The 26168-nt window shown below is 44.4% G+C and overlaps 4 protein-coding genes and 1 pseudogene across 4 annotated transcripts; 1 reads left to right on the top strand and 4 right to left on the bottom strand.

Annotated features, from left to right (window-relative positions):
• Positions 1-6361: 6361 nt before the first annotated feature.
• Positions 6362-7417, bottom strand: LOC136536119 (uncharacterized). Its single transcript, XM_066528518.1, has 2 exons — positions 6742-7417; positions 6362-6543 (listed from the first exon to the last, which is right to left on the bottom strand). Exons 1-2 carry the CDS (start codon positions 7415-7417, stop codon positions 6362-6364), a joined length of 858 nt encoding a protein of 285 aa, XP_066384615.1.
• A 1079-nt stretch (positions 7418-8496) lies between these two features.
• Positions 8497-9612, bottom strand: LOC136536118 (COPII coat assembly protein sec16-like). The gene has a single exon (XM_066528517.1). It carries the CDS (start codon positions 9610-9612, stop codon positions 8497-8499), a length of 1116 nt encoding a protein of 371 aa, XP_066384614.1.
• A 636-nt stretch (positions 9613-10248) lies between these two features.
• Positions 10249-11553, top strand: LOC136537989 (cytochrome b5-like). Its single transcript, XM_066529965.1, has 3 exons — positions 10249-10552; positions 10950-11016; positions 11110-11553. Exons 1-3 carry the CDS (start codon positions 10466-10468, stop codon positions 11355-11357), a joined length of 402 nt encoding a protein of 133 aa, XP_066386062.1. The 5' UTR covers positions 10249-10465; the 3' UTR covers positions 11358-11553.
• Positions 11554-13074: 1521 nt separating this feature from the next.
• On the bottom strand, positions 13075-16418 carry LOC136517632 (COBRA-like protein 3). The gene is made up of 6 exons (XM_066511257.1): positions 16009-16418; positions 15291-15370; positions 14603-15059; positions 14047-14200; positions 13672-13952; positions 13075-13579 (listed from the first exon to the last, which is right to left on the bottom strand). The coding sequence occupies exons 1-6, from the start codon at positions 16091-16093 to the stop codon at positions 13287-13289; spliced, it is 1350 nt and encodes a 449-aa protein (XP_066367354.1). The 5' UTR covers positions 16094-16418; the 3' UTR covers positions 13075-13286.
• Positions 16419-19557: 3139 nt separating this feature from the next.
• LOC136536117 (COBRA-like protein 3) lies at positions 19558-24634 on the bottom strand (annotated as a pseudogene).
• Between the last annotated feature and the right edge of the window lie 1534 nt (positions 24635-26168).

The following is a 26168-nucleotide window of genomic DNA, read 5'->3' as shown; positions in this document are numbered from 1 at the left end:
TGTGCGTTAAATATACCAACAGCTGGCGACATTGTGTTTCAAGTGTTTCAGGTGTTTCAGACTCATGTTTCAAGTAGATCCTGTGATGTTGCACCGACAGTATATGCATGTTGCAAGCTTAATTATGTTTCAGGTGTTTCAGTTGTTTTTAGACGTATGTTTTAAGTGTTTCATGTGGATGTTGCAGAAGTATATCTCGATGTTGCATAACATGCATGTTTCAAGTGTTTCAGATGTTTCATACGTATGTTGCAAGTGTTTTCATCTGGATGTTGCATATATTGTTATGGCTATACACGCATGTTTTAAGCATATGTTTCAAGTGTTTCATCTGTTTTTAGTCATATGTTGCAATGACCCCGGTGGCCGGGGAACATCGGCCTATCGCAGCCGACTACTACTGCTGCTGGGGCGCCGACATGGGTCACCGTGCAGGTGCCTTAGGCAGGCGCGTTTGAACGGGGAGTACCGTCCAGACGCCTCCTGCGGGCGGACGTCCAGGCGCTAGCCCTTCCGTAAAAATAATGTATCTAAAAAATCCAAAAAAATTATAATTCGAGCGGAGGGAGTTTTTTTAGAAAGCAATACTTCGAATGATTAACAGAGGTAGGTGCTGGGTGTAACCCCCCCCCCCCCCCCCCCCCCCCCCCCCCCCCCCCCGCATTACTTAGCATACATGGGCGAAACGCTATGTTTGGCACCGTGTATTTTATAGCAAATTCCTTTTAAATAGTAGGTGATATACCCTTTGCTTGTATGACTTTGTCAATTTCATGGTATAGCCCGTGTAGATGTCCAAGAGTAGAACTTGAGCATTTTGCGGGTCGAGCCTGGTTTAGACCGGACTGAAAAAGCCTAGCTATTTTGGGCCAAAATAATATCGCCCATGACCATCGAGTCGGGCCTATTTTTTCGAGCCAGAGTCGTGCCGGGCCCGAGCCTAGGTGGGTTTCTTTGCCTAGGCCATGTCCACTAAGATTCATTGGTGGGATCAACTCTCCGAGACAGGAGCGTTGCCATGCATCCATCTCATCCCCAGGTGTGCTGCTTGGGCCACGTGGCTCCTGGCAGATAAGTGTGTTGTGCATGTCTAGAGGATAAGTGTGTGAGAAAATACGCATCTATGTTATGTTAGTAAGCTGGGAATAATGTAGATTTATGGTCAAAGATAGGAACTACCCCTCCATTCATGTTCATGGCCACAAAAATATGCAAATACAGATGAAAGAGCATGTGTGTGAAAGAGGACATGGATCTATATACCCAGAGTCTAAGGATATGAGTCTATATACTAAGGGTATATCTAGGACTACTTTAGTTGTACTCCATCCTAAAAAAGAGTTAAAAATGACACTCTATTGGGGGACAGAGGGAGTAAACTCACTCCATCCCAAGCATCCATTTCTAGAGCAACCAGCACATGGAGGAACAAGCCTTCTTCTAAGGAAAAAGATGCTCCACATTTCTTTTGAGGCAGAATTGATCCACCATTGATTTTTTTTAGAGAATAGCAGGAAACGTGGAATCGAGTTGCCCAGCTTGCCACTAACATATTTCTTTTAGAGGTAAGAGTATCTATTTCTTTTAGAGGTAAGTATCGATGCTCATCAATAATGAGACCTCTATCATCACTTTTTTAATCTCAGGATTTCTTTGTACAGTTCTATAGACGTCCATAATCGTAGCGTGTACTCATATGTGAGGGACAGTATCTTGTGATGCTACTGTTAAGAGTGAATGAAAATGAACAAGATTTTTGGAAACTACTGCCTTTCATTGATCTGCCAAATGGATTATATACACTTGAAGGGGTGTCTTCAAGAGACAACCGTTCACCAAAGGACAGACCCCTTGGTGACGGAATTAACTGCTAATCTACTACTAATCCTAACTGTCTCATAGATGAGATCACTAGTAGAAGAGGCGTCTGTTGTGTGCAGGTGCCTCTTCGCCTGGAGACAACGTTTCACAACACTCCCCCTTGATTGAATCTTTCTTGAGATCAATGCAGCCGTAAGCTTAGATTCCTCGAAAAACCCTGTGGGGAAAATCTGAGGAATATCTATGTATAGATATGCTATAAAAACTCCTTTAAACCTTATAGGAAAAAAAGGAGAAAATAACATATATGAGTGTGACTTAAATAAATCACTATGTCATTGGTATCCCATTAAAAACCCCAGTGGGGAAAATATTGAAGATACGACATATAGATTACTTCCCCAAAAACCTTTTTCAGGAAAAATATGAGAAGCAATATAAAGTGATATGTCGCTAAAACTCCTGTAAAAACCCAGTGGGAAAATTAGGAGAAAATATGACGACATATTATTGGTATTGCCTCTTGGATAACTCACATGAAAAACCTTTCTAGGGAAAAACCATGTATGAGTTGTGAGGGCAATATGTGTCTTTGATATTTCCCACAAAAACCCCGGTGGGGAAAATAGGAAACATGACACATGCTTATGTTAATATTACCTTATTAAAAACTTTAACAAGAAACCTTATAAGTAAAACTTGTGAAAGAAAAGAGTATAATATGATGCTGGTACAGGTCAACATTTAGGAGATGTCTCCCCCTGATTCTGGCAAATCTTGAAGTCGCCGCATACCAATTCCACGTACTAATTTTTGAAACACAGAAGTTGGTAAGGACTTAGTAAATAGGTCAGCGAGATTATCACATGACTTGATTTGCAAGATGTTTATTTCCCCATTTTGTTGTAATTCATGGGGATAAAACAGTTTAGGAACAATATGCTTAGTGATATTGCTCTTTATGTAACCTGATTGCATCTGTGTAACACAAGCGGAATTATCTTCATAGATAATTATAGGTGATTCGATTGAACCAATACCACATGACTGTTGTATGTGGTTAATCATTCTGCGAAGCCATACACATTCTCGTGATGCCTCGTATAGAGCAATAATTTCAGAATGATTAGTAGAGGTTGCTGTTAGAGTCTGCTTAGAAGACTTCCATGAAATAACTGTACCTCCATGTAGAAATACAAATCCTGTTTGGGATTTTCCATTATGAGGATCAGATAAGTAACCAGCATCGGTATAACCAATCATACTAGGATCATGATTTTTCTTAAAGAATAAACCAAGATCCTTTGTGCCATTAAGGTATCTGAGGATACACTTCGCTCCCGTCCAATGACGGTGAGTTGGGTCCGCACTATGCCTAGCTAGTAAGTTCACTGCAAATGCGATATCAGGCCTGGTGCAATTTGCAAGATACATAAGTGCGCCAATGACACTGAGATATGGGATCTCTGGTCCCAACATCTTTTCCCCAATATCCCGTGGTCTAAATGGATCTTTCCCTATTTCTAAGGAACGAACAACCATCGGAGTTTTATTAGGGTATGATTTATCCATATTGAATTTCTCCAATATCTTTTGGATATAGGCTGATTGATGCACTAAAATCCCTGAAGGACGGTGCTCAAGTTGTAAGCCTAGGCAATACTTAGTCTTACCTAAATCCTTCATCTCGAATTCTCTCTTTAGATGTTTGCGTGCTTCATCTATATCTTTTGGGCTACCAATGATATTTAAATCATCAACATACACGGATATAATACAAAATCCCGTTCGAGATTTCTTAATGAAAACACATGGACAATCATCATTGTTAGAGAATCCTTTCTTTAGAAGGAATTCCCTCAGTCGGTTGTACCACATTCGTCCCGACTGCTTCAAGCCATATAATGACTTTTGTAGTTTTACATAATACATGTTGCGATTTGCGTTTGGATTCGGGATTTGGATTCCATCGGGAACCTTCATGTATATGTCCGAATCAAGTGACCCATATAGATATGCTGTCACCACATCCATCAACTGCATAGATAGATGATTTTGAACTGCCAATGATATTAAGTATCGGAAAGTAATTCCACTCATTACTGGAGAATAGGTTTCATTGTAATCAATGCCGGGTCTCTGCGTGAACCCTTGTGCTACTAGCCTCACTTTATATCTCACCACCTCATTGTTCTCATTCCTTTTTCGGACGAAAACCCATTTAAAGCCTACAGGAAAGACTTTGAAAGGTGTAGGTATTGCAGATGTGAATACCCCTCTTCTAATGAGCGAAGCTATCTCAGCTTGAATTGCTTCTTTCCATTGGGCCCAGTCCGAGCGCTTTTTGCACTCTGCCATGGTCTTGGGATCTGGATCATTGAGAAAGATTTCTGCAATTACTGCGGAGAAGTACATGTCGACAACAGTAGTCTTACGATCGTATGATTCTCCAGAATCTATGTAATTGATGGAAATTTCTTTCACCCCATTATTTGACTCAACATTTCCCAAAACTATGGAGTCAGGGTGTTCCGATATCCCAGGATTAGAATTTGGATGCACTGTTGATCCGGGTTGTGGATTTGGTCCTGATGTTGGATTTTTATCCACTATTGGGTGTCTATCAACTTGAGGTTGGCTTGGATTTACTGATTTGGAGGATCTTGCCCTCGATATCCTCGGACGCTTACTTGTAGCTTTATCCTTAGGAGCGGCCGTACTTCTCCCCCTCTTCTTTGGAAGTGGGAGTTGAATGGTTTTTATTGGTACCTCCACTCTTTCGGGCGCATTTCGAGCAGGATAAGAGGATTTAGTGACACCCTTATAATCAGTAAATGCTTCTGGCAGGTTATTTGCAATATGTTGCAAGTTTATGATTTTCTGAACTTGTTGTTCAGTCTCTAGAGTACGTGGATCTGAGGGGGGAATGCCTTGGGCATTCCAGATGATTTCCTGGCATTCGTTTTGGTACTTGAAGTCTCCCCCTAATGCCGGGAAATGGTCCTCATTAAATATGCAGTCAGCGTATCGGGCCGTGAATAAGTCCCCTGTAAGAGGCTCGAGGTACTTGATAATTGATGGAGATTGATATCCCACATAGATACCAAGTTTCCTATGTGGACCCATAGAGGTACGCTTAGGCAGTGAGATCGGTACGTATACGGTGCAACCGAATTTTCGCACATGGGAAATATTTGGCATATTCCCACGTACTAATTGCAATGGGGAGACTACGTGATATGCAGTTGGTCGCAGTTGAATTAAGTCGGCAGCGTGTAAGACTGCATGACCCCAACATGAAGTTGGTAGGTTGCAATTTTGTAATAAGGGTCTTGCAATGAGTTTAAGTCTCTTTATAAGAGATTCTGCTAAACCATTTTGTGTATGGACATATGGGACAGAGTGCTGAACTTGAATTCCCAAAGCCATACAATAATCGTTAAAAGCCTTTGAGGAAAATTCAGCAGCATTGTCCATTCGAATTGATTGAATTTGATGTTCAGGATGATGTGCCCTAAGTCTAATAACTTGAGCAATAATTTTTGCAAAAGCATGGTTACGTGTGGACAAAAGACACACATGAGACCATCGAGTAGATGCATCTATTAGAACCATGAAGTACCTGAACGGTCCAGACCTTGGTTGTATGGGGCCACAAATATCTTCTTGAATGCGTTCAAGAAATTTTAGTGACTCATTTTGGATCTTAACGGGCGATGGCCGTATGATCAATTTCCCTGTAGCGCATGAAGTGCACATAAAATCTGAAGATTTCGGGAATTTAGCAGTAATTAACTCATGACCTTTAGAATTGCTGATAATTTTTCGCATCATCCCTATACCAGGATGGCCAAGGCGTTCATGCCAAATTTTGAATGCGTCAACATTCTGAAAAATTACCTTATACGCAACATGCGGTACGGGTTTGATGTATGTGTAGTACAATCCAGACGGGAAAGAGGGAATTTTCTCAACAATTCATTTGCCATATCCGCTATTTTTAGTAACAAGGAGAATTTCCTCATTATTGTCATCACGGGTTTCTATATGGAAACCATTTTGACGGATATCTCTATAACTTAACAAGGTACGCTTTGAATCGGGATACAATAATGCATCCTCAATTGTAATTTGGGTACCCATGGGGAGTATAATAGTGGCACGACCAGAGCCAACTATCGTAGCATCACGCCCGGCGATTGTCAAAACATTTCCTTGTCTTTTTGTAAGAGTTTGGAAATACTTTGTTTCTCTAAGTATAGAATTAGTGGTACCACTGTCCACTAGGCATAATTCCTCCTCCATCAGATTGACCCCCGTAGAAACTATATATGAATAAAGAATTTGATATAAAACTCTTTGGTGATATATAGAATACATACTTTCTTTATTGAATATCAAATGTGTACATTACATTTATTGGATATTCAAACCAAATAGTGATGACATTAATAAATATTTACAACACATAGGACATAAATTATTTTAACTATTATAATCACTAGGACATAAAGACACTAGAATCTAAGGGATTGGGAGCCTATTCAAAGTCTCCAAATATGTCGTTGGATACATATTCCACGATCATATTCCCTGTATCTGCAAGATCCTCGCCTCCTCGTATGTTGTTGCTGCTTGGTTCCATTGGAACTTGTTGCGAACAACAAGCCTCATTTCTGGTGGTGTCAGGTTGAATGTTGAAGTGGGCTTCATACTTCTGTCCTGGTGCAGCACGTCCGCGACCCACAGACTTTAAATAGAGATCAACAAGATGACTTGGGGTACGACATTTCTTTGTAGTATGGCTATAACAACCACACTTCTGACACACAGGTTTGTCATTCCTATTTTTGGAAATGTTCTTACCCTTGTTGGGAACACGAGTTTGGGATTTCTTATTGCGTCTGCATTGTTTTTTACCTTTCTTAGAATTTTCCTGATGATGGGTCTTAGAAAGTCCACCATCAAATTTGGGTTTATTCTGAGTGTAAGCATGTACTTCAGGCAATGGAGCAGATCCTACGGGGCGTTGCTGATTATTCCAAACCATAAGTTCAGAATGTTTTTCAGCCTCAAGTAAAGTTTGAATAAGCTCAGAATAAACCTGGAAACGCCTTTCACGGTATTGTTGTTGAAGAATCCTTTTAAAGGGAAGCATAGTAGACAGAGTCTTTTCTATTTTATCCGCATCTGTAGGTTCTTTCTCGCAGAATTGCAACTTTGAGCAAATCCTATGAACAGCATGGTTGTAATCACTCACAGTTTTAAAATCCTGTAAGCGAAGTTGCGTCCACTCATAGTTGGCCGCAGGCAGGACAAGTGCCTTTTGTTGTTCATAGCGTTGCTTAAGAGAATTCCATAGATTTCGTGGGTTCTCTTCCAACAAGTATTCAGCCTTAAGATCAGGATGAATATGGCTCCTAATAAGATATAGGGCCGTGTATACATGTTGATCATCAAGAGGTGCAACACCCTCTTCGGGTGATGACACAGCTCGATAAAGTCCACGGGACGCAAGACTAACCTTTATGTCCACAGCCCATGTGGGATAATTGTGGCCGTCTAGAGCAAGCAAATCAAACTCTTTGACGGTCATTGATCCTATATGAGGCAAACCATCAAAACATTTTAAGTTTTTAAAATGTTGTGGTGTGTTGTAATTATGGGATGCAAAATGGATACAAGATAAATCTTGTATTATTGATATTGTAAAGATCTCATGTGCATAATTAAATAATGGCGGTAGTCACCATAAAAGTGTAGACCTCAAATTGGGCATAGTCTGTATTAACAGTAGATGCCAGGTAATTATGCAAGTTGTATAAACACGTCTTAAGGTAGTCATCAAGAATGATGAAGACCTTAGTCAATTCGCAAACGAATTGGGTACGCACGTTGAGGATAGTCACTAAGTTGTGGACTTAGTGTAGATCCCACAGTAGCAACTATGGTGCTACCTTATGTATGGCCAATAGGAATGCGAATTAATGGTAGTCATCTTTGTGAAAAGATGTAGACCAAATGTTCTCATTTGTGATGTTGGGTACGCACGTTATACAATTGATGAGAAAATATACATAAAATGTCGCATCCATTATTTAAGCGCTAAGTGCTTTAAAGTTATAAAAGCATAAAAGGGGCTTAAATAAAATGATCGATTGCAAAATAATTTGCAAGATCAAGGTCGTCATTACAAGGATATTATTTATTGGATTTGCCATACATACAGGGACAAATACTTTGAATAATATCATAAATGGATATTTTACAATGATAAAATATCACAAGTACAACTATAGTTAAAGTCAGTGACTAAACACAAGAGTACTTAATTTTACAGCACATAATTATAAGAGACTAATATAGTCATTGACGAATTAATGCTGAAAATAAATAAAAAGAAGAAAAGGAGCCAGCCAGGCCATTGAAATGGGATTGAACCCATTTTTGATTTTCGGCCCAGCGTGGCCCATTCGGGTAGTCGCAGGGGGTGGAGGGAGGCCACGACATCGGCCTTGGGCTGGCCCATCCCGCGCAGCAGCCTCATAAAGGGGGGGGGGGGTCGGCAGTTAGGGTTGAAACCCTAACCGCTCGCCGCCGTAGCCGATTTCGGAGACCGCCGTCGTCACAAGCCACCGCCGCTCCGGTCCACTGCGTCGCCCATGCTCGCCATGTTCAGGTGGAGGAGGACTCTCCCTCGTCGGGGGAGTAGAAGCCGCTGCCGAGCACCTCCGCCGACGGGAGGCCGAGCATGGCCGGGTTCCATGTCCCCCGGCGGATCCCCGGGCGCTTGTCCACGGCGACCACCCTGCGACCAAGGAGGCGGCGAATCGAGTGGGGCGTGGTAGCGCTGCCCTCAGCAGAGGCTGGAGGAGCCGCCGGAAGAGCCTGCTCCCTCATGCGGGCCGCAGCCTCCGCGCGAGTCGCGGGCGGAGGAGGAGCTGTGGGTGGAGACGCCACCGGAGGAGGAGCCGAGGGGCCCGCGCGCGCCGAAGGTGGAGCCGAGGGTCTGGCCCTTTCGAGGAAGAAATACGGCGAGACGCCCGATCTCGCCGCGCTGTTGAAGATGTCACCGATGCAGCCGGTGTTGAAGAGATTACCGACGCCGGGGGCAGACACCATGCCGTCGTCCTCTTCCTCAATCTTCGCGGCGTCAAGCGCGGGAGCAGCCCGCATGTTCAGAAACCACGGATCAAGCGGGGGGACGCTGTTGCCTGTCGCCACTGGAGTCGAAGAGGCTGGTGTGGGCGTCGGCAGCGAGTATGAGTACTCGAGCGTGTGCGGGATCGACGTGAAATCCTTGCAGAAGTCGCACCAGAAGCGAGGCGGTGACGGTGCCAGCGACATTGGCTCCATTGGGATGTACGTGGGGACAGGTGTGGGCTCGGCAACCACTTCATCGACGGACGGCGCCGGGGCTTCAACGACTGGTGACGCATCGTTGCTGGGGCCGGCACCGTCCAAGCCAAGGCGAGGAGATTGTGGCTGGCTCTGCAGACGAAGATCGCGCGGAGGCGAAGCATGGCGGCCACGAACAGGAATCCATCGGCGGCGAGGAACCGTATTGGAACGGAGGCCACGAACAGCGGAGTCGAAGAGGCGGCCGAAAGGACCATGGCCATGACCATGGGCACTGTTGCGGCGAACACGAGGCCCAAGGCGCTCGAAGACGCTGCGACGTTGTCCATGGTGGCCGTGGTGGTGGATCGGGCCACGGCGAACTCCACCGACGTGGCGAAGTGCGAAGAACAGTTGACGAACAACATGAGACGGTAAGTCTATCTTCGCCATGCTTACCGATGTGTGTTCAGAGGCCACGTTGCCTCTGCGTCGTCGTTCTCTGTCTTGTCCAGTAGAGCAGTGCTGATAACGTGTTAAGAGTGAATGAAAATGAACAAGATTTTTGGAAACTACTGCCTTTCATTGATCTGCCAAATGGATTATATACACTTGAAGGGGTGTCTTCAAGAGACAACCGTTCACCAAAGGACAGACCCCTTGGTGACGGAATTAACTGCTAATCTACTACTAATCCTAACTGTCTCATAGATGAGATCACTAGTAGAAGAGGCGTCTGTTGTGTGCAGGTGCGACGGAATTAACTGCTAATCTACTACTAATCCTAACTGTCTCATAGATGAGATCACTAGTAGAAGAGGCGTCTGTTGTGTGCAGGTGCCTCTTCGCCTGGAGACAACGTTTCACAACAGCTACTAATTTTAGTCAAGACTCATGACAATCATTGTCTATTTACTTTTTTTTTAGCAACATCATTGTCTATTTACTGATCGGTGCTAGCTAGATGGATTGGGCTTCAACACGGTATGTCTACAGACGATTTTTTTATCAGCCCATGGGCCATGAGGGCAAAAATAACCCTAGCGGCCTAAGATGACCACCAAAGCAGACGGCAGGTAGCCTGTAGCCTGTACCCCGCGCCTCCAACTTGTTCTTCTTCCGCTGCAAGATAGCAGCAGCACAGGCGAGGATCCCAGGTCCCGAGCCGTGAAGCCTGCTACCGTTCTCTTCTTCCCCGGCAAGCCGCGGCGGTCGTTGCCCCCTCATATAATCTACTCGCCGCCTCCCTGCCTTCGCCGATTCGATTAGTAGGTTGATATAGAGGGGGGGCCGTGAGGGGACGGAGATGCCGACGCTGACGAAGCTGTACAGCATGGAGGAGGCCGCCCTCCACAACACGCCCGAGGACTGCTGGGTCGTCGTCGACGGCAAGGTAGCGCCGCTGTATCGCCCCCTCATCCGCCCTTGCTGTAGATAGGTATGTAGGTATGAAGTGGTAGGTAGAGATGTAAACGCGTGGGAGGGGGTTCTAGTTCCGATGCGATTTCTCCCGCAACGTGTTCGATGGAATGCCTAGGAGGCCTTTGTTATCGTGTGCGCCTTGTTGTGCACGTACTCTTGCCAATACTAGCGGCACTGAGGTTTGGGAGATTGGGAGGGCGTTGTAAACTAGCTTGTAGATTGATTGTGCTGTCTCAGAATTTCCTCCGGTTCCTCACTATTGCCAGCACAGTTGCATCAATTGAAGCTTTAGGTCAAGTAGAATTGAGACATGCTGCAGTGATCTTATAGCTACATAAACTCATTGTCTGATGGCCAATGTGATGCAGATTTATGACGTGACCAAGTATTTGGAAGACCATCCTGGGGGTGCCGATGTTCTGCTCGAAGCAACCGGTACTGCTGCCCTGATTCACTTTTCCTACTCTTATTATCCATGTGTTATTACCATATTTTATGGTTTGTATGACGGTGTCATTCTGTGTGAAGGTAAGGATGCTACAGAAGAATTTGACGATGCTGGGCACAGCAAGAGTGCCAAGGAGCTAATGCAGGACTACTTCATTGGGGAGTTGGATCCAACTCCTGAGATTCCTGAGATGGAGGTTTTCAGGAAGGAGCAGGACACGGGATTTGCCAGCAAGCTTATGGACAACGTGGTGCAGTACTGGGCAATCCCAGCAGCTGTAATTGGGATATCAGCTGTTGTTGCCATATTGTACGCGCGAAGGAAGTGAAAGTTGATGTGCCGAGCTTGGGCAGATGATCCTTTTTAGAGGGATCAACCCATATTGCATGGACGGATATATGTACTCCTATTCAGAACCAAAATATACTACGATGTTCGATTCTTATACACTTTAAAGGCAAACATTTGCCTGATTGATGGCACTATTTTGGCGAAATGACAATCAATTGATGGATTTATTACTCTTGGAACCAACCATAATGCTTGCTGGCGTAAATGTGTTCCATGCCACCTTTGATGCTTTTGAATGTCATGGATTGGCATTCAATCTTTTACTTTTATCTCCGTGTTATCTTTTGTTTCGCATTATTCAAAAGGTGTGAAGCCAAATTGTCGGAGATTTATCAGAAGCTTTATCTACAGCTTGTTAAATATCAACAGCCATCACATATGCACAATTGTTTCTTCCATTTTATTGCCTTACTTAATAAACTGTCTAAATCTCGAATAAGGTGCAGATGGTTGGGCTGTAGATTTCAGAAGGTTATATGTAACTTTAGCTGGTCCCTCTTTTGATCATTCTGTTCTTTCATTGCAAGTATTTCACCATCGCCTGTTAAGATCTGGTGAAGTTTCTCATGTATCTTGAGTAACCTGGAAGGGTGCACTTGGATGAATGGCATTGCTTAAAGGAGTAGCAAAAGCCAACGTGTGGAAGGTGAGGGCTGAGGGTAATGAGCTTCAAGCTGGGGTTTGCTTTGAACTAACCAGCCAACAAACCAAAAGCTACGGGCGAACCATCAGCCCATCCTTAGACTGCACTAGATCTATGGTTTCTTATGGATATATATACCAGACCATGGGTGGCATATGCCCTGTTCTGAGCTCCGAGGCTTCAGAGCAGCGGCACCATGAAGGCTTGGTGTTTTTCTTCGTGGTGGATGGTTAGGAACAATTTGTTCCTGCATCCAATCTAAGGTAAGTTGTTTCCATGAATTCGTTTGTTGTTCTTATGATGTAGTTGCAGTAATATAAGTATTCGTTGTTGTGGTTCTGTTTTTAGTTTAAATGGTTCGTTGTTGTGGTTCTGTTTTTAGTTTAAATGGAGCTAGTTGCTCTGGTTTGATCAATTATTGAATCTGCCGTTCTGTACTTACCTCCAGACTACAGCTTCAGTATCAAATGTAAAAATCTGTGATCTAGTTTTATTGAAGTTTACAACTGTGATCTAGTTTCATTGAAGGATATATGTTGTGTGCTTCATAAAAAAGAATCAGGAAAACATCCCTTTGCCCTTCTCAGAGGCTCCTAGAGTTCCACTGCGAGGCTCCTAGAATTCTCGAGCCATCTAGGATTTGGGTCGCATTCTATAATCTTAATTGATGCTGCAAGGCAACGTTTGTTTCTCTGTAACCTGATTAGTATTATGTTCTTATTGCGGTTTGTGGTTTCCTGTTGCACATAAACGTGTGCTGCACTCATTCTTGTTCTATGTTCTTGAGTAATGTAATTTTGGTTCAGTGAACAGTTAACGCTTGTAGCTTAGCAATTTTGCTCAATAATCTCTACAGCAAAATGTATCAAGACGCCAGATCTTAGATATCTCAATCACCGTTGTCTTTTCTATTCGACCAATCTTTAAAACATTATCAGGGAAGCCTTGCATTTACTACAAGAGGAGCAGTCATATAATCCAATGAAAAATTCTGGGTTTGCTATAAAATACAAAAGGTGCAACTGTAATTACCTAATTTGCAGTAACTAAGTTCACCAAAGTGCTGTAGGGCTGCTATATACCAAACAAGAGATACATTTTGGCCCTTTAACTTACAAACACACACACATATCAACTTTTTTCTTGGCATTGCCGCATCTCTTCTGTGCAACCATGGAATTGAATGAACAAATGACCTGTTGCAGTGCACCTCATGGAATCCGACATCAACTTGAAGCTTGCTAAACCTCTTGATCCCACTCATCATGCATAAGCCAACAGAGCAGCCAAGGCAACCGAGAATACCAAGAGTGGGAGTGTCAATGGTTGTTTTGTTAGAGGGCTTGCATTCGGAAGCCATGGATAATTTTCAGGAGATGGCATGACACAATTATCACCATTGAAGTACACCCGGCGTGGGAAGGCCCATCCCTTTTCGAAGGTGAAAGTCCGGGAGTCCTTGCGGAGAAGCAGTTCTGATTGCACATTTCCAAGTTTGCCGGCTTGCATCAGCAAATCATTGTAGAATTTTACACCCCAGAACATTGCCGTATCATCTGAAATGGGACAGAGAAACTACATCAGGAGAGGTAGGGAGGTAGGTTGGTTTATTTTAATTATTTTCTACAAGGAAGACAAGTTTACTTACTTATGCCACCCCCATATGGAGTAAGTGGTTTGTAGTTGAAGCTGAACAACTGAGTGATATTATCAAAGTTTGGATGCTGAGCTACTAAGTTCCACTGCGTGTAATTCATGCGGAAGTTGAAGTTTGTGATAGTGATTTTCACTCTCCAGTATTCCTTGTAGTTGAGCTTCACATGCCAGTGGATTCTTATCGGGCACATGTGGGAAGTACATTGTACAAGAGGCTGGCCAGTCCATTTGCCAGGACCATCAATTGCAGCTTGTAGATTAGGTGAATCCTCACTGCGAAATGCAATAGAATTCATTAGAAACTTTACAGATAAAAAATAGAACCCTAATATGACATGACTTAAGAGTAAAAAGCAGATAAACTCACTTCACACAGTTTGACCCACTTGGGTTCTGGCAGCCACATGAGCATGTTGGGCAGTTCACAATTGTGTCATTATAAAACGATGAGAGAGATACACAGCACGATGGAGTCTTCTGAGCAAGAAATTGGGAATATGTGCAGGTCACATTCCATGTCACTGCAGACAAAGAATGTATCTGTTAAGAACCCTCTCTGCTATAAAATCTAGACAACACTGCAACTTGTATGGAATTCTTCCTAGGACTATCTGCGATTAGAATATATTACTTTGTGAAGAACAAACAAAAAAAGAAAGAGAAGAGACTGCATTTTATTGAGCCTAGTAGTAACTTATTGTCAACAAATATCAATTAGCATTCCTCCTTTGTGAACAAATTCCTCTTGTTAGATTGTTTTCATTTTTACTAACCTGGCAAGTAATGTAACCTGAAAATTTGGAATCATGATCAAGGAATAGGAACACACTGAATAATATGATGTAGCTGTACCTCATCTCCAGAACATACATAAGCAACTGATAGCAAGTAAAATGTAAAAGTTCAGTATATGGGCAACTTACTTAGAGCTTGGGTTGCCCTGCGCCCATCCGCGCTCCAAAACTTCGTCGGCCTGCCAACAATGGCACGCCCACATGTGTACCCAGGGCCTGGAGTCTTAAGAGTGAAGTTCTTTGGCACCTTAACAGTTTTATTGGTAGTTCCAGCAAGACCAACACTGATCTGGAAGGAGGAAGCAGCATTTGCTGGGTCCTGATTGAAGGTATTTATAACTCCTGCCTTGCAGCAATTGGCAATTTGCATGTTGAATGGAGTGCCTGGAAGTAAATCGACGATTGTTGGATCTTTCTTGCAGCAATGGGGGGTGTTGCCCTTGAACTTTGAGCAGTCACCCTGTTCAGTGGTCTGAGCCCCAACCATTGACCATATAACCTCCTTCTTTGCCCATGTCCACCCAAGCTGCCAACCAGGTGCGCCGATGTGCCGAAATTGTTGAAAATTATACATTGTGACAACAGCCTGCAGGAGGTATTTTATGGGAAATCAGGAACCCCGTACGCATAGCATGCTTCTGACATAAATTTTGGATGCTTTTCTTGTTGTCTGTGATGTATGTTTCTAGTTCAGCCATTGGCCATGTTACATGACTTATATTGTACAGGTCAAACTGGGATATTCAATAGAATAGACCAGAGCCTACTAGGCTGGAGATGAAAGAGATACAGCTGTTGGAGTGGGCATTCTACTTACGACGTATCCATCAGGAGTCCACTGCATAATATCCCATTTTATAGTGATGTTGCCGGTTGGATCCAGCGAATCATAAGCCTCTGCAGAGAGCAAACACAGGGTCCACATCAAACACAAATCTCAATTATAGAAGGATGGATAATGAATTCACACAATATATGAAGTCAATATTACGTTCCAGGTCCACTTTCGAAGATCAACACACACGCACTTTGAGTTTGGCACTGGATCCCTTAATAGTGAACTACAATTAAGTAACTGGATCCCTTAATGGCGAACTACAACTAAGTAAGATCTTGGACAGCTTCTTCACTTCCTGAACAGATCTACTACCAAGGAGCTCGGTATGGAGCAGCTCGCGACAGGTTGAGCAGACAGTGGCACTGGTCAATAAGCCTGAGATGGCAGCTCCATGTATAGTTGCAGGAAGCTATAAGTCTACTTAATTGGATTCATAGTTGAGGCAAGCTCGAAAGATCGAGCTGAATTGAAGTGCAGTGGGGTCAAAACTAGAAGCCACCGACACTGACAGTACCAACCAAACGGGGGCCGCATTTGTCAGCGCGCAACGGAAGCGCCCGTAGCGGAAGCATCATCGCAGCTCTCCGAGCTCCGTTGCATCAGACGCAACGGCGATCGGGCGGCGGGTCTAACCAGCTCACGAAATCGAGCACAAGCAGGATAGGCATAGAGAGACGGATGAAGAGAGGTGCGGAACCTGAGGTAGTCGGTGCGGAGAGGAGTAGCGCGGCCGCGAGCAGCACGGCGGCACAGCACGCGACGGATCTGCCGCCCGCCGCCATTCTTCCTTCCCGCCCGCCGCCTAACCGACACACGCGGTCTCCCACCGACAGATAGATACAGAGTCGCGCCCGCCCGCCCGTCTAGGCGTCTACCCGCCGATCTTGCTCCGGACTGCGGCGGCGACGGTTGCGGCCGCGGGGGAATGGGGCGCGGTGGGTGAGGAGGTCGGAGATCTGGGGTGGTGGGGAGTGGGGAGTGGGACTTAAAGCATGTGCGGCAGGCAGCGGCCGCGTCTCGCCTCCCCTCCCCTGTTTTTACTGCGGCGGCAGCACGACACTCCCCTCACTCTGCTCCGCAGTGCCGCTTCCTTCCGCGCCTCGGTGCGGGCGTGGGGTTATATTGGGGGCGGTTTCTTGCCGCGAGGGAGTAGATGTGACGCCTCAACCTCCGGCCTGCATTTACGGGAATGCCCCTGGTGACACAGCTGTTAGTGATGTTCGCTTAGCGACATCCGGACAAGGACGGGTGATTAACGGTAGTGAAAACTGAAAATCTAGCCCTGTTTTGCTGCTACTATGGGCAGGGACAGGTGATTAACGGTAAGTGGAGACTGAAAATCATACAAGACTGCTTTTAAATGAGTCCACATGACATTAGTTTTGAAAACCATCATATCACCATCATTTGAAAAAAAGGGTCCGAAATTACATATGCATACCATAAATATTATATAGTATAACATTGTTTTGAGCATGATATTCAGGCTGTCAAGCAGCCAATCTCAGTTGCAACAGCTAGCTAGGTTATTGTCAACAGTTCCTCCGCTTTTACGGACATTGGTAGATTAGAAGCGTTTGGACTAGTAGTCGCAATTGGATTTAAGAAGGGCTAAGGGATGAGTGATATCTCAAGAGTATGTGGGTTATTTTTTTATTTTTGAAAATTGAGTAAATTTTTTTTGATATAATGGGATATGCATATGCACGGAGTATCAATATTCCATGTTTGTGGAGTGTCCAACACCGGTATATGAGTGCTGCGAAGTATACACATTTGATAGGGTTCAAATCCTTAGTTTAAATGTTTGAATTCTTAAATCTAGCAAAATTCAGGACTCAGGTGTAAAGAGGCTGAGAAGAGTTGCCAACGTTGGTTACTCATAAACTAAATTTATATATATATATCATTTGAAAAAAGGGCCGAAATTACACATACAATAAATATTATTATGTGACATCCATAAACATTATTGGCTATCAAGCAGCCAATACCTGACTTGCAATAGCTAGGTTATTGTCAACAGGAAATCCTCCGCTTTTACCACCATCGGTAGATCAAAAGCATTTGGACTAGTCGCAATTGGATTTAATGAGGGCTAAGGGAATGAGTGACATCTCAAAAAAATATGTGGGATATTTTTTTAGTTTTGAAAATTGAGTAATTTTTTCGATATTATGGGATATGTATATGAACGGAGTATCGATATTCCATATTTATGGAGTGTTCAACACCGATACATGAGTTTTGCGAAGTATACACGTTTGATAGGGCTGAAATCCTCAGTTTAAATATCTGAATCCTTAAATCTAGCAAAATTCAGGAGTAAAGAGGCTAAGAAGAGTTGCCAACGTTGGATACTCCGAAACAAAATTCATGCATATCTCCTGATTCTCGAGATGGGGAATGAATTCGATTGTTTAAACTAGTCTACATGACATTATTTTTTAAAACCCATCATATCACCATCATGTGAAGTGTTGTGATCAGTAAGCTTCAGCCAGCGAGTCTCGGTCACCAGGGGCAAAACCGGAACGATCAATCAGTGGCAAGCTTTACGATTTAGTTTAAGAAACGAGTAATGACAGAGGGCGATGACCCATGCGGAGAGGCTAAACGCACACATGCGAGCCGACACTGCAGGGAATAAAGAAACGCGGGACGACAGAGCCCTTCCTCCCTCTTTCTGTCGGTGGGGGTGCCAAAAGAGAAAGGAAGAAAGGAAAAAAAAAACAGCAGCGCCACTAGTTCATCCATCAATCACCAGCGACGCACCACGCAAATCGCAGGCTGAGTGAGACGAGGCGAGCGCGTGAGCCCGGTGCATCAACCAACGCTGTAGACCCCATCGCCATCGCCATCGCGACGGTAGGTGCTGCAACCTGGACGTACCAACAACCCGTGGCGACCATGCGAGACATTAACAACAATATGTGGTTTTTTTTACTTTATTTCATTCTTTAATTAATTAGTCGGTATCGGCATTAAGCCTGGGCGTTCGGGTTACCCGATTTTTTCGGGTCGGGTAATTCGGGTAATTCAAAATTCGGGTAATAAAAATTGCTACCCGATATTACCCCCGAAAAAACATTACCCGCAAATTCGGGTACCCGATAATTCAGGTTCGGGTTCGGGTATTACCCGATATACCCAAATTTATAGAAAACAACAAACTACACTAAATTTCAGTAGCGATCTATACATAATTTCAACAGCAATTTGTATAGAATTTCAATAGCAATTTGTAGAGAATAATATATTACAGTCACTCATTCAAATAGAGAAAATTATATTCTAATAAAGTGATAAGTTAAATGGTTCAGCTAACAACACATGATGAATACAAAGACAAAACAAATCTTTGGGTAGTTCGGGTAGTTTGGGTACCGGGGGATATTACCCGAATTACCCAAACTAATTTCGGGTAATCAAAATCGCTATCCGAATTTGTGATCGGGTACCTCGGGTTCGGGTAATTCAGGTCCGGGTTCGGGTAATTCGGGTACGGGTAATGGGTATCGGGTATTTTGCCCAGGCTTAATCGGCATCACGACCCGTTGGCTTCGCTAAAAAAACAAGTTGAAATACTGTTTCAGCTGATTTGTTGTGAGAGAAAAATATTGTTTCAGCTAAACAAACAAACTGAAAGGTACGAATTATAAGAGAAACGAACAGGACCGATCTCGAGCTGTATGTAGTCTATGGGCCATCTCTGACAACCTCCCTCCATGTTTCGTAGTATATCCCTCTGTCCTAACGGGAGCGAGAAACGAGATGTAGCTAGGAAACTGATGCATGGTGGGTGGGGGCCTGCATTTCAGTGAGTGGAAAGGATTGCCGGTGGACAGGTTAGCTTGGTTGTTTAAATGATTAAGTTCACTTTTGACCCCTCAATTATAGGGTTCGTCTAATTTTAACTCTTAACTATAAAACCGTCTAACGGTGATACCCCAATTGTCCAAACTATTCACTTTTAGCATCTGGGCGCGAGCAAGGTTGTTTTGTCCTACCTGGAGTTGTTTTGACTACGCCACACTGGCATTGACCGTACACGTAGGATGCCAACCTCCATCTCAGTGACATATGGGGCCCACTCATCACCTCCCTCCCCTCCCTCTCGCGCTGCCACCGTGGACGCTTGTGTCGCGGGTGGGGCAGCTTCAACCACGAAGCTCCTAGTGCGACCACCATCCATGGATGACGATGAGGAAGAGAAAGAGGAAGACGACGTGTTGTCGCCGCCAGTCTACATCCGCTTGGGCTCCCGAGTCGAGTCCATGGACGACGAGTCGGCTGACGCCACCACCGGCGAGGGCATCTGCTTCAGGGCGTAGGTGCTGTTGGACGAGTCGACGGCGGGCGGGAGATCAAAGTAGCCAGCACCGGCGGCGACACCACTTGTGACGGTGGACGAGGTGGACGTGCGCTGCTGCCGCAACTTGCTCGAGCGCCACCGCCCTGCTCGTGAGTCGGTGGCAGAACGCTCCGGCACTCGATGGCCCAGGATGAGGCGTCGGAGAGGTTGACGGGGCGGAGGAGGTGCTGGTGGCCCAAGGAATCGGCCCGGAACAGCTTAGAGGCGGCGGATTTGGGGCGGCGACGTAGTCGGTCGGAAGCAGAGGAGACGTCGGCTCGTCGCTTTACCATCCGTCGCCTCCGCGGTACTTCTACGTCACCTCCGCCGGACTTCTACGTCAATTTGCTAGGGTGGGCAAGCCGATCCTCTGTGCGTCGCGCCGCGGAGCGCCTAGCTCGCCTCGCCGCGCATCAGAGGATGAGGTGGTGGTTCGTGCGCCCTTGCAGGCGACAGGTTGTCCCAGCCACCGGCGTCGCCAGCCAGCCTAGGAGAAGTGGACGAGCACGGAGCACGCGAGGTCGGCGAGGTGGACCCGACGTCGTGGAGGTCATCGTGGCCGGGCGAGGAGGGCGGAGGCAGCGACCTTGCCCTCCATCCACCCGAGCACCAGAGCAAGGGAAAGGGAGAGGGCGAGCAAGAGAGGGAAAGAAGAGAGAGAGAGAGAGAGAGAGAGAGAGAGAGAGAGAGAGAGAGGGGGGGAGAGGGAGAAAGGGAGTCGAAGGGAAGGAGGGTGGAGGGCGGCGAGTGAGATGGAGCAGGGCAGCGACATTCACGGAGCAGAGGGATTACAGAGAGAAGAGGGAGCAGGGGAGATGGGAAGGCAGATGCGGGCGAGCAGAGCAAGGTGGCGGCGTGACGACGGCTCGTGGCCACGGTTCCGGCGCGGTGGAGGGCGTTGGGCGACTACGTGGCGGTCTTGGGCTGCGTCGGCGCGGGTAGGGAGAGGGAAGCGAGGAGAGTGGAGGAGGAGTAAAGGGAGAGAAGGAGAAGGAGGACAGAGGAGAGCACAGCGTATAGTAGAGGAAGATGGAGCTCAGTGAGGCACTCCTAGATGCTGGCTTTATAGCTGCGGAAGGTCGGTGCATCGGAGATTTTTACCGACCGCCATGGCAGGTCCTCTTCCACGAACTTCGGCAGCGGGCGGAGGCGAAGGCGTGGGAGGAGGGAACAGCTGGCGGGACAGCGCGGCGGTGAAGTGGACGTTGTCGAGCCCAGCATCCGCGGTGGGCGCGGGCCCCACATGTCGCTGAGATGCAGGCCAGCGTCCTACGTGGCGGTCAACGCCAGTGTGGCGTGGTCAAAACCGCTCAACGTTGGTCAAAACAGCCTTGCCCCCGTCCAGGTGTTAAAAGTGAACGGTTTTGACAGTTGGGTTACCGATACTAGACGGTTTTATAGCTGAGGGTTAAAATTAGACCAACACAAAAGTTGAGGGCCCAAAAGTGAACGTAATCCTTGTTTAAACGTCTGCGTGGCTGAATGTATCAGGAGATGGCGTGTGCCATGGCTACGTAGGGAGGCAATTAGTTTGTAATTATATAGTAGTTTCTCAAGGAAAGAATAGATCATGATTGAAGGGCTTCGTGTCCAATACATGAAACTGAAAAATAATAGAATTCTCTTAGCAATACCCAGCACCAAATTTATTTTTATTTTCTGCTGCAAAGCTAAAAGAGTGAGTGAGCTCAGCTGTGTACAATCCCCGGATAGTAGAGGCAGGAATTTTGTTCTTTTATCTTAAAATGAAAAGAGCGAGTGAATTAACATCGGTGAATTTCATGTACCACCGCTAAGAGAAACACGCCGAATATCTTCCGTTTGTCACCGGTACTCGCTGGATGTAAAATAATTGGATGTAATAAACGCTCAATGATTTGGGACAAGAGAATGAGTTCCATAAGTCCCCTGTGGACGTTCTTTTTTTCAATATATAGAATTAGTCTTGTCCAACCCAATACATTCTTCTTTTCTCTGACTGAAGGGCACCTTTACCTGAGCAACCAGAGCCACAGCCACCCTTGTGATGAGCGTGGAACATATTGAGCCACCCTTTACGCAAGCACGTGTGTGAAAACGTACTGAATCTGAATGCACACGTCGGTATATAATTTTGGGTAATTTGTTGATACGAGATGCTGAGAAAAGAAGCCAAAAGGTAGGAAATGGTGGCGCGGATATGTTTTCTTACGGAGATGTATCTGTATTTTAAGCAGAGGAAGACTTGAAAGGTTTAATAACTCGTACAGTCGTACTATTGAAATAAAGCAATCAGCAATTCTTCAGTGTGGGAAAACACTAACAGAGTAACACTAACGCCATATTGTTAGTGTGACACGACACAAGTAACACCGACAGAAAAAATGACAACATATCAGATGCAAACCAATCAATATGTGTAAACTTAGAAACTATCAATCAGTGGTGAGAGGGTTTAAGCGCCAAAAAAGACCTATGGGTGAGGGGCTTAAACGTAAAAAAATCCCACCTCTCATCCCATCCATTGGATCAGCATCTAGTGGTTCTAATTGGTAATTTCTAAGTTTACGCAGGTTGATTGGTTTACACCTGATACGTTGCAAAAAAAAAAATGGCAACGGTACGTTCCAAAGATCCTAGGACAATTTTGATAACACGGCTGCCATTCTCTCAAACCATGATGTGCATTCGCACGGCATGATGCTATTCGTGAGGCTACCCCAAGATTAGCACTAGTAGTATTAATTTTACCAATACCAAGAAGTTTGCTAATCATAGGTTGTTGCCTCTCTCATCTTTCAGAGGAGCTAACCTGCATTTCACGTCACGCCAAAGGAAAACGAGTACGTGACGAAGACCACATGGCCACATGGGCCATTCGCCAGAAACAAGCGAGCGGGCTTCCCAACTGAGCCCAATAACGACCACGCGTTTCGGCCTAATCCGGGGTATCAATGGTGCATTGTTCCAACCAAACAAATTCACATCATTTTAACTGGGTACCTGATGAACGCATCGCAATTCATAATCATTATTAAATTCATAGGCAGGCAGAAGCAGCCCTTTGGCCTACATACAAACGGTCTTAGTTAGCAAAAGTGGAGCTCCAGGCCAAAAGTAGTACGACTTAATATTTTTTATTTATATTAAGAGAGAGATTATATAAAATTCTTGTCATATATGTCTATTAATATCTTTTAGATAATATAATCATACAAAATACAACTAGATAATAAAATTATCGTAATAAAAAAGACCGAGCCGGTCCCCCTAAGTATAATTTCTGACGGCCGGCCCCCCTAAATATAAATCCTGGCTCCGCCACTGCCTGGCATGACATAGTTATCACCATTGAAGTACACTCGGCGTGGGAAGGCCCATCCCTTTTAGAAGATGAAAGTCCTCGAGTCTTTACGGAGAAGGAGCTCTGACTGCACCGTCCCAAGCTTACCGTCTTGCATCAGCACATCGTTGTAGGACTTCACACCCCAGAACATTGCCGTGTTATCTGTAATGGCACCAGAAAACAACATCAGAGATTCAGAGAGGGAGACTCCATTTCCCCATATGTAAAGAGACGCAAGTTTACTCACTTATGTCACCCCCATATGGAGTAAGTGGTTTGTAGTTGACACCAAACAACTGAGTGATGTTATCGAAGTTTGGATGCTGAACAACTAGGTTCCACTCCGTGTAGTTCATTCGGAAGTTGAGGTTTGTGATGGTGATCTTCACTCTCCAGTAATCCTTGTTGTTCTGCTTCACATGCCAGTTGATTTTTATGGGACACATGTGGGAAGTGCACTCCACAAGAGGCCCTCTACTCCATTTGCCAGGGCCATCAATCACAGATCGTAAACGAGGCGAACCCTTACTGTCAAATGCACCAAGCTTATTACAATGTATATATGCAGGGGAAAGAATATATAGCTAGATCAATGGAATCCTAACGTGAAGAGTGTTTCTACTCACTTCACACAGTTTGACCCACTTGGGTTCTGGCAGCCACAGGAGCATGTCGGGCAGTTCACAGTAATTATAAAACGATGAGAGAGATACACGACAGGACGGAGTCTTCGGAGCAAGAAATTGGGAATACGTGCAGGTCACATTCCATGTCACTGCAGAAATCAAACGACATTTCATTAAACCTAGCACACTCGACAACAATAAATAAATTCTAGGTGAACAAATCTCTCTTGCATTTTAACTATACTGACAAGTAATGTAACCTTATATTTTAAAAACATGATTAAGTAGTAGGGGCATGTTGAATAATACAATGATTTTAGTGATAGAATAAAACAAGATCACTAGCCATAGATCTAGCATGTATACTTATATTTAGAATAAACACCGAGTCCTAGAAGGTATACTAGTACGGGATTAACATATATATATATATATATATATATATATATATATATATATATATATATATATATATATATATATATATATATATATATATATATATATATATATATATATATATAGAACTACTATCCTGTAGCTGGCTACAGAATAACTTATTCTGTAGCCACTTTGAGTTATGATAATTACTATGTTAATTTATGAGATTATAGTAACTCCTTACTAAGTGGTTTAATATAACGTTATGGTAAATATCCCCATGTGTTATAGTAACCCAACTATCGTAAATATGTATTGACATTATGGTAAATTAGTATATAAAATTATAGTAAATGGAGGTGGCTACAGAATAACTTATTTTGTAGCCGGCTACTGAATAGCCTCTCCCTATATATATATATATGTGTATATATATATATATATATAGCCTCTCCCTATATATATATATGTGTATATATATATATATATATGTGTGTGTATATATATATATATATATATATATATATATATGTATATATATATATATGTATATATATATAGAGAGAGAGAGAGAGGGGGGGGGGGGTTTGAGGAGGTGCAAACCATCGGCCGCCTTCGTAGAAGACGAGCTGGCCATGGGGTTGCTGACGGTGATGCGGGGAAGCCCAGCGGCGTAGGCGCTGTCACAGTGGTGACGGTGCAGAGGCGGCGGTGGCTGGTGGCGGAGCTTCTTGTCGCTGACAACGCCCCCTCTCTAGATCAGCTAGGGTTTAAGGACTGTAGGTGGGGCGTCGGGCGGCTCAGGTGAACCTCGTGTCTTATGCCCCGGCCCCCACCTCACTTTTTATGGCACTGGGCAACGGGAGCCCACCAATCATAGAACGGTTGGGCGCCCCCGATCAGGGCGCGAATCCAAGGGCCCAAGTTGGGCCAATTGGAAGAGACCAATCTAACATTCTCCCCGTTGATCTCACCTTATGACTTAAACTTAACTTACTTTATCTTGTTCCCATTCCATCACAGATCAGTGCATAGAGCGTGCCTCATCGTCATGGTCAGTTGCCATTAGATTAAACAGTTACAATGCACCTCTCTGTTTTGAAACAGATTCTCAACTAGGCCCTTATTGTCCATGAATCATATTCTTTCCCTTAAACCTATGCCGGCTAAGTGTTCTCTGAACACGCTGGGTGGTAAGCCTTTTGTAAGCGGATCCGCGAGCATCTTTTCCGTTCTTATATGCTCAAGACTAATTATATGATCCTGAACTTTGTCTTTCGCAATATAATACTTTATGTCAATGTGTTTGGCAGCACCACTTGACTTATTGGTGTGAGCATAACATAATGTTGGATTATTATCGTAGTATAAATTGAGTGGTTTATGTACGTCGTCTACCACTTTCAACCCGGGCATGAATTTCTTCAGCCAATTCACCAGCTCTGTGGCCTCATAACATGCTACAAACTCGGCATACATTGTGGACGATGTAGTGACGGTTTGTTTCGAGCTTTTCCACTATATAGCTCCTCCTACGAGAGTGAATATGTATCCTGACGTGGATTTTCTGTCATCTCCCGCATAATCAGAATCTGTATACCCCTTTATGTGCAGGGACTAAGATCTTATGTACGTTAGAATGAGACCCTTCGTACCTTGCAGGTAACGCAAAACTTTCTTTACTAATTTGCAGTGTTCTATTACTGGATTACTCTGATATCTGCCAAGTAACCCGATAACAAATGCTAAGTCAGGGCGAGTACACACTTGAGCATACTGTAAACTTCCGATAGCTGAACTATATGGAACCGCTTTTATTTGATCGATCTCATATTGGTTCCTGGGACATTGAAATTCCCCATATCTGTCGCCCTTGACTATAGGAGCAGGTAAAGACTTACAATTTTGCATACAATATTTCTTTAGAACTTTTTCTAAGTATGCCTTTTGTGATAATCTTAAACCCCCCATTTCTCTATCTCGGTGAATCTCTATTCCTAGAACGAACGAAACTTCACCGAGATCCTTCATATCAAACTTTGAGAACAAGAACTTCTTTGTTTCTAATAGTAGATTAACATCACTGCTAGCGAGCAAGATATCATCCACATACAAGACTAGAAAAATGTATTTTCCATTCTTGAACTTTGCATAAATGCAATTGTCCTCTA

This window comes from Miscanthus floridulus, chromosome 2 (genome assembly GCF_019320115.1).
Source record: "Miscanthus floridulus cultivar M001 chromosome 2, ASM1932011v1, whole genome shotgun sequence".
Lineage (NCBI taxonomy): Eukaryota > Viridiplantae > Streptophyta > Magnoliopsida > Poales > Poaceae > Miscanthus > Miscanthus floridulus.
This window is presented reverse-complemented; position numbering and strand designations above follow the sequence as displayed.

Bases quoted from the DNA above. Each gene is read 5' to 3' on its own strand.
- LOC136536119 (XM_066528518.1), bottom strand. From the start codon at position 7,417: ATGACCGTCAAAGAGTTTGATTTGCTTGCTCTAGACGGCCACAATTAT. The intron at 6,544-6,741 runs GTAAAAAACAAT...GTGCTGCACCAG, and splicing joins TCAGGAAAATTCTAAGAAAG to GACAGAAGTATGAAGCCCAC.
- LOC136536118 (XM_066528517.1), bottom strand. From the start codon at position 9,612: ATGGCGAAGATAGACTTACCGTCTCATGTTGTTCGTCAACTGTTCTTC.
- LOC136537989 (XM_066529965.1), top strand. From the start codon at position 10,466: ATGCCGACGCTGACGAAGCTGTACAGCATGGAGGAGGCCGCCCTCCAC. The intron at 10,553-10,949 runs GTAGCGCCGCTG...AATGTGATGCAG, and splicing joins GGGTCGTCGTCGACGGCAAG to ATTTATGACGTGACCAAGTA. The intron at 11,017-11,109 runs GTACTGCTGCCC...TTCTGTGTGAAG, and splicing joins TGTTCTGCTCGAAGCAACCG to GTAAGGATGCTACAGAAGAA.
- LOC136517632 (XM_066511257.1), bottom strand. From the start codon at position 16,093: ATGGCGGCGGGCGGCAGATCCGTCGCGTGCTGTGCCGCCGTGCTGCTC. The intron at 13,953-14,046 runs GTGAGTTTATCT...TGCATTTCGCAG, and splicing joins AGTGGGTCAAACTGTGTGAA to TGAGGATTCACCTAATCTAC. The intron at 13,580-13,671 runs GTAAGTAAACTT...GTCCCATTTCAG, and splicing joins TCCATATGGGGGTGGCATAA to ATGATACGGCAATGTTCTGG.